General features: G+C 44.3%; 1 protein-coding gene across 1 annotated transcript in view; it reads left to right on the top strand.

Annotated features, from left to right (window-relative positions):
- Positions 1 to 9,970, top strand: part of MAPK8IP1 (mitogen-activated protein kinase 8 interacting protein 1) — a 59,083-nt gene extending 49,113 nt beyond the window's left edge. The window contains exons 8-12 of the mRNA XM_015407878.1: positions 900 to 1,009; positions 1,463 to 1,582; positions 3,357 to 3,427; positions 6,562 to 6,660; positions 8,732 to 9,970. Of these exons, the coding sequence (XP_015263364.1) occupies positions 900 to 1,009; positions 1,463 to 1,582; positions 3,357 to 3,427; positions 6,562 to 6,660; positions 8,732 to 8,804 (473 nt within the window). The 3' untranslated portion in view covers positions 8,805 to 9,970. The remainder of the gene's footprint in view (positions 1 to 899; positions 1,010 to 1,462; positions 1,583 to 3,356; positions 3,428 to 6,561; positions 6,661 to 8,731) is intronic.
- The last annotated feature ends 1,739 nt before the right edge of the window (positions 9,971 to 11,709 follow it).

The raw sequence follows: 11,709 nt of genomic DNA, 5'->3' as shown, positions 1-11,709 counted from the left end.
CCATCGTTTTGTTAATTGTTTTTAATAATTTGTGTATTTTTATACTAATATTGTACTCTGTCTACCTATTGGTTCTTGTTGTATGCTGCCCTGAGCCTGCCTTTGCCGGGAGGGCGGAGTAAAAGTCTGCGAAATAAATAAATAAATAAATAAATTCTGCCAACCTAGCAGTTCGAAAGCAAGAAATTGCAAGTAGATAAATAGGTACTACTTCAGTGGGAAGGTAACAGCGTTCCGTGCGCCTTGGTGTTTAGTCATGCCGGCCACATGACCACGGAAACGTCTTCGGACAGCGCTGGCTCTTCGACTTTGAAACGGAGATGAGCACCGCAACCCTAGAGTCAGATTCGACTGGCTTTCGAGCAAGGGAACCTTTAAATAAATAAAATAAATAAATAAATAAGAAGTTTGAGACATACATGGCGCGGGGGCCCATCAACCATATCACTAGTGGCTCCAGTATGTCTATTTTACACTTTTTTTCCTGCAAATGTTGAATCAAGCAAGAAAATCCTTTTCCTCCCCGATGTTCTCTTGCTGGAAAAGCCCTCACACCAGTGTTTTTACCTCTTTTGGGGAAAAACAATACAGGTAATGACACTTCTTCCCAGCAACAGTAAAACTGGCTCAGGAATGGGGTGGCTGTTTTGACAAGAAAATGATAGGGGAGGAAGGGATTAAAGTTTCCCTATTTCACCATGTCTTCCTTCTCCTTGATCCAACAATGCATTTGCCAAAGTGTGTTTTTGTGGGTGGGGAGATGTTTAAAGTAAATGAAGGGGGGGACAATATAGCTGAGCTCTGGGTTAAACAGTTGAATCTTTCCTTGGTAGAGCAGGTAATGTAGAATATCTGTGCAACTGCGATATATCTCACCTCTCTTGGCCCTTGGCTTTCAGACCTGAGCAAGAACAGCGACTGGGTGGATCAGTTCCGGGTGAAGTTTCTTGGCTCAGTCCAGGTTCCATATCATAAAGGCAACGATGTGCTGTGTGCAGCTATGCAGAAGGTACCGTTCCTTTCCCCAGCCCACCCCAAGAACTGGTTTTCCCATGTGTTGTTCCCTTTCGGTCAAGATCATCATAATGTTTTAACAGCAGTAGGGATGGTCTTAAAGCACCCTTGGCACATTTAGTACAAATGTACTTCCTCTTTTGTCCTGGGAAAAGCTCTGGAAAACCAGGACTGCAGTTTCTCATCTGGTTCAGTTTGAACTAGAAAAAAGAGAACAGTGGAGGATGCATATTGACAAAGGTCAGTGACATCACGTATAGTTTCCCATTCCCAATCCACAGAGTATTTTTCAACTGTTATAAAATGTTAACAATTTTGTTTCATAATGTGATGAACCTAAAATTACTTTTCTGGCCGATTGAGAGGGAAATCATTTTCCAGGGGAAGAACAAAGTCGCTGAAGAATTTGTGCAGGCGTTGGTATATTTGTTGCCTTTCTCCCCTACAGATTGCCACTACTCGCCGCCTCACCGTGCACTTTAACCCACCCTCCAGCTGTGTCCTGGAGATCAGCATGCGAGGAGTCAAGATTGCAGTGAAAAGTGACGACTCTAAGGACCCCAGCAAGGTAGGTTTTGGGCCATGTGTCACTCTGCTACCAGCACAGGTCCTCCTGTGCACCTTGAGAACCACTCATCCATGTGCTCCAAGCGTTATTACATCTGCTAGTCACACCCTCAGAACTACCCAAGGCAAGTAAGCAACAGTGAATACGCAGGGCAAGTAATCTGTGTGTGCCCTGCCTAGGAGCACCACTTGTTATTACTTGCAGGGGCAAAGTGGTGTCCATGCCCTGGAGTCCAGATACAGGAGAACAGCCTGTAGTATACCCATTGCACTGGAATGTTTGTCTGCTAAGCTTCTCTGATAATCTGTGAACCCATTGCTAAACCCTCCTGCTACTATTTTAAGCAGTGCTGTGTGGGTCTGTGCAGTAAAGCTATGATTAGCTTTTCTACATAAGTAGCTCATATCCAGCTTTCAAGAGGAAGGAACAAAGCTATTCAGAAAGTGCATTCCCCTGTAATGAGATTACTCTGCTGCCAGGGTCATCCAAGGGTATTAGGGCCATGATGCAGAAAGTCGGGTGAGGATATATCTATTTTACTGACTTTGGGGCTGTGTTTTAAAGAATGCTGCTGGTTCGGATTTCTTTTATTGGAGCAAAACCATAATTTATTCCTTTTAGAACTTAAATAAATATCTTTCTCACTATCATATGCTGCTGCATGTACTAGTAAACCAAAATCAGCTCGATTCATCATCACAAAGCCTGATACTCAATTCCACTTTATTGTGTCTGTCTTCTCAGGAACTTCTGAAAAGCTTCCTCAACCCAGTTCTAAAATCCTGAGGATCGCTATATGCATCGGTGATCCAAATCTTTTATTTATTTGAAATAAATACTCTCATTTTCTCTCAGCCTAGCCTAACTCACAGGGTTGTTGTTGTGCAGATAAAACAGGAGCAACAGGAGTGTTGTAAGCCACTTTGAGTCCCATTTTGGGAGAAAAGCAGGGTATAAATATGTAAATAAATGAATAAAACTGTAGCAGGCTTTGAAACTGATCACTTTGAAGAGGTTGAGGATTTTGATATAGGGATGCATAAGCCACTGCCTCCATTTGCACAAGAAGAAACAAGTTTTTTTTCAGTAGCAGAGCTGATCAGTTAGCCATAATTATAGGCTACAGGTAATAACAGAAACCTGCCTGGTAAGGTGAAAAAGGGAATATTCCACTCTTTCAGTGAATAGTTCTGAGTAAATTGAATATCCTTTCCATATTAAATATGAATTCAGGGTTTTAGTAACAATTGCTGGTTAATTAAATGTGAATGCCAAGCTGTGAACTTGGGCAAGTGTACAAAAATACTTTGTCTGGAATTGTCATCATCTGGTTTGATACTTATGTAGCCTTCCTACCATTCTGATCCTTCTATCGCCTCTGTAGCATTCCTGTATAAAAGAAGAACTGCGTGTGATGTGTGGCTCAATGATTCTTTTGAGAGTATTTTCAAAATTTGATACTACGTGGCCTAAAAAGTTGTGATTTAAAGGGACAGAGTGATGATGGGGAAGAGGGGCTTCTTAAATCTTTGCCTCCAATGAAAATTGCCACCTAATACTGCTTTTACCTTTATTGGAGAAAGCTTACAGGGTTTATAAGAATCCTGGAACAGCATGTAACAGGTAGTTCCGTGTCAGTGATGTATAGAGACCCACCCATCTCCTGCAGCTTTCTATTGTCTTGCATTGCAGAGTGAAAATGGCCACGGTTCTCTATCCCCTCCCCCTTCAGATACAATACAAGTTCAATAGGTGTTTTCTCTCTTTTTTTCAGGGAAATAAATGTAGCCACTTTTTCCAGCTGAAGAACATTTCCTTCTGTGGATACCACCCAAAGAACAACAAGTAAGCCTCAGGAGGTAGTCAAAAGCTGTAGAGTAGTTCATAACAAAGGAGGCCTCCAGCATTTCTTCCCTGTATTGTCTTCTTGACATAAACACTTGCAAAGCTAATGTCTGAATGGCACTTCCTTCCTTACAGTTTTAGGTTGAACCACTCTTAGAAGCTTAAAGATTTCTTGGGGATACATGTAGCTTTTATTGGATGAAGGATGTACAGTGCAGACAGTGACAGAGCAGGGGGGAAGCTCTGTAATGTTTTTCCCATTGCACAGACTTCTATTGCTTATACTTTGGCATTTGAGGAGAAAAGGAGGCATAGGGACTTCCTTCCTACACAAGGATTTATTTGGTCTTTGTCAAAACTAGGTATGGGAGGCAAGAGATCTCCAAAAACAATGCAGCTGACCCTGTTTGTTCATACTGCTTGACAAGCCTCTGCTTGACAACCAGTAGGCCCTAATGCCAATGAAGATAGGCAGAGACCTGGTTTTTTACTTTGGCATTTGAGGAGAAAAGGAGGCATAGGGACTTCCTTCCTGCACAAGGATTTATTTGGTCCTTGTCAAAACCTGCTTGACAAGCATCTGCTTGATAACCAGTAGGCCCTAATGCCAATGAAAATAGGCAGAGACATGGTTTTCCTGCATCAGTCACCTGAAAATTTAGGAGTGGAGTTATGAATGCCTATTGTGACTAGCACTGCACCAACTAAGATATGATTCTACCATGAAACTGAAGAGAAAATAATATTGAAATTGAAGTGGAAAATATATGAAGTGACCCTTTTAAAAACATATTTGGATTTCTTTACTTATGTGCAGTTTTTTTAAACACTTCAAAATAGTTAAGGCTCTCGTGTTGGTTTCCCAGTTTAGTGGCCTTTCTAGACAAATTTGTTGCTGGGTGAACAATCTGCAGTTATCACTTTGCTGTGGTGGGAGTCTGCAGTAGCGAGAGGCAGGCAAAGGACATGCTAGATTTGTCCGGAAAGGGTTTGCCGGTGTCATAACAACTTTCTATCATCTGTGTTGCAGCTGCGTCTGGAATACTCAACTTTTCTAACTGATTTAGAAAAGATAAGAAATGATCAAAGGATTTGAATGTATTCCCAATAATGACAAAAAGCCAAAGTGTTTAGAAGAGTTATTTGGGAGAGGCATCATAGAAATGTATAAAATAACGAGTAGTGCAGACAAAGTAAATAACTTTCCCCCCCTCCTTTCATGATACTAGAATTTGGGATTACCCAGTGAAGCTGATGGTCAGATAACAGGAAGCATGTCTTCACAAAATCCATAATCATGTTGTGGAATTTACTGTTGCAAAAACTGGTGATGACCATTGGTTTAGATGGCTTTAGAAAGGAATTAACACACTCATGGAGGCTAGCTCCATCAATGGCTGTTAGTCAAGAGAGCTATATAAAATCTCCATGTTCGCAGATAGAATCACAGAGTTTGATGGAATCCCTTTAAACAGATGCTAGGACAAACAATGGTGAAAGCATTTGCCCTCATGGCTTCTTGTAAGCTTCTTAGAAACGTGCCCTTTGTTGAATTTAGATGATGAACTGTTTGCTGGATTTATGTCCTACCCAGCAGGACTCCTCTTATATAATTTTTAAGTTAGTGTGCTGGCTGCAAGAAAACCATATTTTCTAGGGTTGCCAGGTCCCTCCGGGCAGGGGATGAGGGGTAAGCTTACCAGGAGCTGAGAATTTCTTTGCACATTTCAGCATGACCTGGAAGTGATGCAGGCACATCAGGGGCATTAGGGCAACACTCTAGAATTAGTTTCTACCATAGAGTTTTTGCCCAAAGACCAGAGCATCGCCATGCCTATGTCACTTCCAGGTCACGTTGGAGTCATGTAGGCATGTCACTGAAATGTCAGGCGTTCCTCCCTTGTTTTGGGGGTAATATCCCACTACCGGCCAGCTGATCTGTGTCAGAGAGGTGGGGCCTGACTATGGGGATCCTTTCTCCCACTGGGGGTTCTGGCATCCCTAGTATTTTTCCATAGCTCAAACTGTAATTTACTTTTGTTGGGGATATGCAGCTTCTCTTCCCACTCCGCAGTACTGTTTGCAAAAGAATTTTGTGTGCTACCTGGAATGTCACTGTTCAAATGCCTTGGCATATAATGGTTAGTGCCTGTGAGGTCACTGAGGGTTAATGCTTTACTCTTCGTCCCTGCACCATGCCATTCTGAACATCTTCTTTTTAAATTCCCTAGTGCTTACCTTGTTGTTGTTATTTATATAGGGCTATCAATGACCATGGCATTTTACAAAGTAACATAAGCAACAAAAAAGGGAGAAAGATCCTTGCCTTAAGAAATTTACAATAGACATTTCAACAGAGGTTGGAGAGAGAGAGGAGGAGGAGAACTTAAACAGTTGACAAAAGAAACAGGTCACCAGTCTCTTAAATGTTTGTTATAAAATGGAAGTAATGAAAGCCCTGGCAAACTTGCCCTTTTCCTCATAGTATTTACCCATTGTATTGTGAACGTTTACCTTTTTAAAAATGAAATGCCTTGTTGTGGACCTCCCATCCCAGTACTGAAAAGCACATAACTGTGCTGCAGTGGGCAATAGTAACAGTTAGTGTTGCCCCGCAACAGACACATCCTATTTCAGCATTATCCAGTGCTTTGCAGCTTCCTCACCCCACCCCATTTCCTTTGGCTAAATAATTGTAAGAGGTGTTTCTAGCAACCAGGATTCAGTGGTGTGTTTCCATTGCTCTTTCTAACACATTATTGTATCTACCTGACTCCCCCAGAACATACTATCTACATTATTCGGTGTTGGCAAAATGCAGGAGGCAGTACTGACTGACAAAGTGGAATGGATCAAAAGGTGAATCAGCCAAGTTGAGTTATAAGGATGCTTTTCTTCCAGTGCAGTTTCTCCTGCTTCCTGGTTTTTGCCTGTGTGCTACAAAGTAAAACATGTAACTGCCTCTTCAGAGGACTCCAGATTCTGTTTCTGTCAGACTGTAGAAAGAATGTGATAGAAAATTCTTGCGTCTTTTGCTTTGAAGAACAGTGTCGTTCTGGGGGTGGGGGCCCTCCGCTTCAAACCCAGACTTGCCGCCTAGTATGTCTTCTCTTCCCCCCCCCTCTCCCCATCAGGTATTTTGGGTTCATCACCAAGCACCCGGCTGACCACAGATTTGCGTGCCACGTCTTTGTGTCGGAGGAGTCTACCAAGCCGCTTGCGGAGTCTGTAGGGTGAGTCACAGGCTACATCCTAGATCCAGTTTTTTACAGTGATTCTGGTCTAAGTGGACTGAAGGGAAGGGAGCTGATGATGTCAACATATATATAAGAAGTCAGGGGATAGCCACCTTTTCTCAGCAAGATGAGCTGTGTTTCAAAATGATGTATGACCATCTGCTTTTATCAGAATTCTTATTTTGCCATTGTCTGGCAGGTAGCCAGAGCTTTACTGGGTAATAGAAGCAATATAATGATGGGAAAATCAAAGGTTTTTTGGGCCCCCACCTTTCTTTTCACTGAATTAGAATCTTCTCCAGAGTTGGTGTATTTTTCCTGAGCAATTTACAATTAAGTGATGAAGCAAAGCAGACTAATGCCTGAATTATTTAGCAGTGGGATATATTTCAGTCAGAATCATATAATCCTGCAGGGTTGCTTCTGCTATTCCATGTGTAGCATTTGAGAGTGTGCACAATTATGGCAGGAAGAAACTGGGTTCATACAAATTCAGGCTTAATGTTGGCTTGACAAGATGCATGAATGCTGCCTATGGATCTGCTTCCTTGTGTGCATTTACCACCAGTCTGTTTGTATGATTGGCATGTCACCTAAGAAGTCTATTTGCAGAAATGCACCCATGTATGTGAGAAGTGCAGGAGCAGCTTGCTCACAAAAATAGCCACTGCAGTCTTATAGCCCACTGTGGGTTTTAAAGTATAGGCAGGGCCATTCCTAGCTTATGTGCAGGAGGACAATAGCAAAGGGAATATACTTTCTTTTAGGTGCCAAGCTAAAACATTCCTTTTACCCAGGCTTATAACTAAGGGGTTTTATCATTATAGTCTGCTTTTGGCCCAAGGAGCATGTTATCAACATCATTTTAGACTGTTCAGACTGTTTTTACATTGTTATGCCTTGGCTGTTTTAATGGCATCGGCTTGTTTTAGTGGTTCCTTTATTGGCTTTGTTTTACTGGTTTCATTTTATTGCCTTAGTTGTGAGCAACCTCAAGCAGGTTCTCCAGGCAGGAGGAATATACATTTTCTAAGTAAATTCTGTGATTTATGACAAAGTTGCAAGTAATGGGATTATTGAAACTGGGGCTGAAAAAGGAATTGGCATCTCTGCAAATTCAAGGGCTGTTTATGGATTCTTGTTGCTCTGCCTTTTCAGTTTAGAAAAGAGACAACTGAGGGGGGACATGATAGAGGTTTATAAAATTATGCATGGGGTGGAGAGAGCTGACAAAGAGAAATTTTTCTCCCTCCCAAAATACTATAACTCAGGGGCATCCAATGAAGCTGATGGGCAGTAGGTTCAGGATGGACAAAAGGAAATACTACTTTACACAAAGAGTGATTAAAATGTGGAATTTGCTGGCAGAGGATGTAGTGATGGCCACAGGAGTAAACAGCTTTAAAATGCTGGACTAGATGGACCATGAGATAGATTCATGGAAGATAAGTCTGTCAAAGGCTACTAGCCATGGCAACTGAGGGGAACCTCCACATTTAGAGGCACTCTGAATCCCAGAGCCAGGAAGCAACATCAGGGGAAGGTCTCGGCCAGGGGTCATTTCGTAGAAAAAGAGCTAGGGGAACTCATTAGCATAACTCATTAGCATATGCCACACCCCCTGACATCAGGGGCCCGGCGGTGGACCTGCAAGGCCAGCGGGAGTGCGAGGAAGCCCCGCCAAGGCCCTCCCTGGCCCCAGGCAGGCAGGGGTGGGGAGAGGTGGGGAGGAAGCAACTTACCTTCCCGCTTCTCCTGCCTCTTCCTGGCTGAATGAGGGCTGGAAGCGGGGCGGCCAGAAGCAGGGGGCGGGGCTTCGTCATGTGCCCCGCCCCCCTGCACCTCACCCGGGGGGACTGCGTTCCCCCCCGAAATGACCTCTGGTCTCGGTCTCTATGCCCTGTTGTTGGCTGTCCAGAGTAAGTGATTGGCCACAGTATGAGACAGGATGCTGGACTAGATGCACCATTAGTCTGATCCAGCAGGGCTGTTCTTATGTCTAAATGGTATAATTCCATCTTCTGACCTGTCCTGTGCCTTTGTCTGTGTTGTGTTTTTTTGCTTGCAGGAGAGCCTTCCACCAGTTCTACAAGGAATGTGTGGAATACACATGCCCCACAGAGGACATCTACCTAGAGTAGGGGCAGGCCGGGGCCCCTCCTTCCTGTACAGACCAGGGCCATTCCCCATTGTGCATGGACAAGCTGCTTTGAGGCTGGAGGAGGAATGGGCCTGCAATTGGTTTCTCTCAGCGTGCAAAGCCCCATCTCTTCCAGTGCACCTCCTTTCTTTGGGCAGGGGGATTGGGGACGGGTGGGATGGGTGGACAAAAATGGGTTTATTATTTTTGAAAGTAAATATGCCATTTTGGTTTATTCTGTTGGGGGGGAAAGCACCATCAGTGGAACCCAGGCACTGCTGCCACAGGTCTAGGAGGAGAGCAGGCATGGGTGCTGGATCAAGGAGAGGCTGTGCTGGGCTCCCCAGTTGCAATGCGCACACAAGGGCTCACTTGGTGCTACAGGCAGAGAGGACACAGCCATGGGTGGTCTTGGCCTGGTGCTACTGTGTGTCAGGACCCGCTTTAGCCCCAAATGCTGTCTGTCACTGTTGGGGTTTTAGGGGTATAATTTGAAAGCAGTAGAGAATATCCACCATGAAAGACTTGATGGTTAATATGCTTGGGAAGCTATGGGAATGGTGAACAGGCAGGGAAAGGGGGCAAAAAGGGATGAATAAAAGGAAGGGTTTTGCTGAATTTTGCCCTGGCAGATCGCAGGACATACCTACTGGCATCCAAGTAAGAATGTTATCCTGTGCCTGGGAAAGACCAGGCAGCTTCTGGGAAATGACAGGTGCCTGGTATTCCTTTGGCAAGGAAAAAGGGCTGGAGCATGTAGCTAGCCGGTGAGGACTCAGGCCCCCTCTTCTGTTGATAGAAAGAGCTTCTCTGTTCCAGCCTTCAAACTATCGTCTCCTTTCTCCCACCACACTGCTCCAGCTGCTAGTTCTACATCTAGGAGGGAATCTGGATCCTGGAAGAACTGGGGGAGCTGGTATATTGATTTATCCATGTCTAGGGGCCTGGGAGGAGCTCCAGCTATAAGCACAAATAGAAACAGGAAGGGCGTGGTCCCACTGAGAAGAAGCAAAGCCAGGGAAATAGCAGGTGCGACAAGAGGCTAATGAAAGCTGCAGAAAGGTGTGCCTTTGCCTCCCCCCCCTACCCCTCAGGAAGGGGCTCTGTGCTTCTGCTGGATCTGCTCTGATGATAACAATGATTAAACGTGATGTTTCAAAGAGCCTGTGTGGCCTTTGTTGTGTTGCCCAAGTGTGCTGGGCCTCTAAGCAATGGCTCTTCCTGACTGTTTGTGGGAATTAGAAGAGCCATCTCTGCCCACCCAAAGTGTCTCTCGTGTGGGCAGTCCTTGGTGCAGCACAGAACATTCCAAGGTCAGCAGCCCTCATTTTGAGACCAAATGGTGGCACCTCAGATTCAGGAAACTCTTGAACAGCCTCCATGTTTATAACTGAGGGTGTAAACAGAGCATTATGGAAAGTTTCCATTTGAGTCTGGTTGTATGAAATGACTTTGCTGAGGCATAATGAGGCAACCCCATTTGTGTGGCTCTTTTTCTGCCCTGATGAGGCTTCTCTAGAGGACAGGAGATCAGGTAGGCTCCCCACTTCACTGATGCCACATCTACATCTGTCTGGGTGGAGAGGGACTTCCGTGAGACAGGCTGGGTGTGTCTTTTATATTGTTAGGAATAGTGGGGGCAGTACTTATTTGACACGGTGTCGGAACTCTATGCTTCTCTATTTGTGTAAAACATTTATAAGTCTGCCTTTCTCCCAGACACTGGGACCCAAGGCAGATAATAACAAAAAATTTTAAAATAATTAAAAAGAGAAATTGCCAGTAAAAACTAAAACTAGTTAGCCACCCATTCCCAGCTGCTGGCATTCTGAATCCACCAGATGTGTCCTGCAAAAACTTGTCACATTGCCACTTTCTGTTTAAAGGCTTTCAGGGGATGGAATCCGAAGAACGTCCATCAGTTGGGCTGCAAAGCCTTTTGCTAATCTTCTAGCCTCTTCTCAAGCCAAACACAAATGGTGCTCTGGCAGAGCTGTGGTTACCAGCTAAGGAGCCATTTCAGAATGCCCCTCAAAGGGTCTTTGGTTTGCGTTCCTCCTAAAGACGCTTGGAGGGAGCAGCTATGGTGTATATTCTGCATTTTAATAACACCACTGATGTCCACTAGGGAAACTCAAATAATGCAATCTATTTTGCACAGTGGGGAAATTTTCATTTATTTATATTGCATGCTTTCATAGAATTTGGAGTTGGGGGGGGGGCTGGGAGCAAAGAAGGGAGGAAAGAGCTGGAGGGGAAGCACATCTGGATGGCAGCCAGAAGGGTCATAGCAAGGGCAGGGCTGAGCAGAGTAACTGTGGCAGAAGTACATGAGTGTTTACGACACAGCAACAACCTCTGCCATAGAGGCCCATCTGTAGCCACTAGTCTCATGTTTTCAAGGTTTGCTAAGCACTCACTGAATGCATGAGAGGAAAGCTAAGGTTCCCAGGCTATCAAAGTCATGGCCAAGGACTGTGATTGTAGCACAGGGGCATGGAAGAGACAGAGGTGCCACTCAGTAACCCTGTTCAATAAAGAAGGTTGTGAGAGGGAGAGGGATTTCTGCCTGTAGCACATATCACATCTTTATCAAATTGCTGGTGCAAGACCACTGAAGAGGCACCAGTCCCCAAAGCAAATCAAAAGATGTCATCATAATAATACTCCTCAAAATCGGGCTCATCCCGCTTGCTCTTGTGTGCCTTCTGCAGTTCTTTTGATTCTTTACGAGACAACTGGGTTCGGAAGATGGGATGCCTTGGTTTAATGCCATAATCTGTGGAAAGATGAATGAATGAGAACTATGGGTAGTACTGGCAGATCAGAAATAGAACCTCAAATGTTGTACAGCCTGAAAAGACTAATAAAGGAAAGTGAGATACCAATGCCCCTACTAGCAGACT

Source organism: Gekko japonicus, unplaced genomic scaffold, assembly GCF_001447785.1.
Source record: "Gekko japonicus isolate JY-2015 unplaced genomic scaffold, Gekko_japonicus_V1.1 scaffold84, whole genome shotgun sequence".
Classification (NCBI taxonomy): domain Eukaryota; kingdom Metazoa; phylum Chordata; class Lepidosauria; order Squamata; family Gekkonidae; genus Gekko; species Gekko japonicus.
This window is presented reverse-complemented; position numbering and strand designations above follow the sequence as displayed.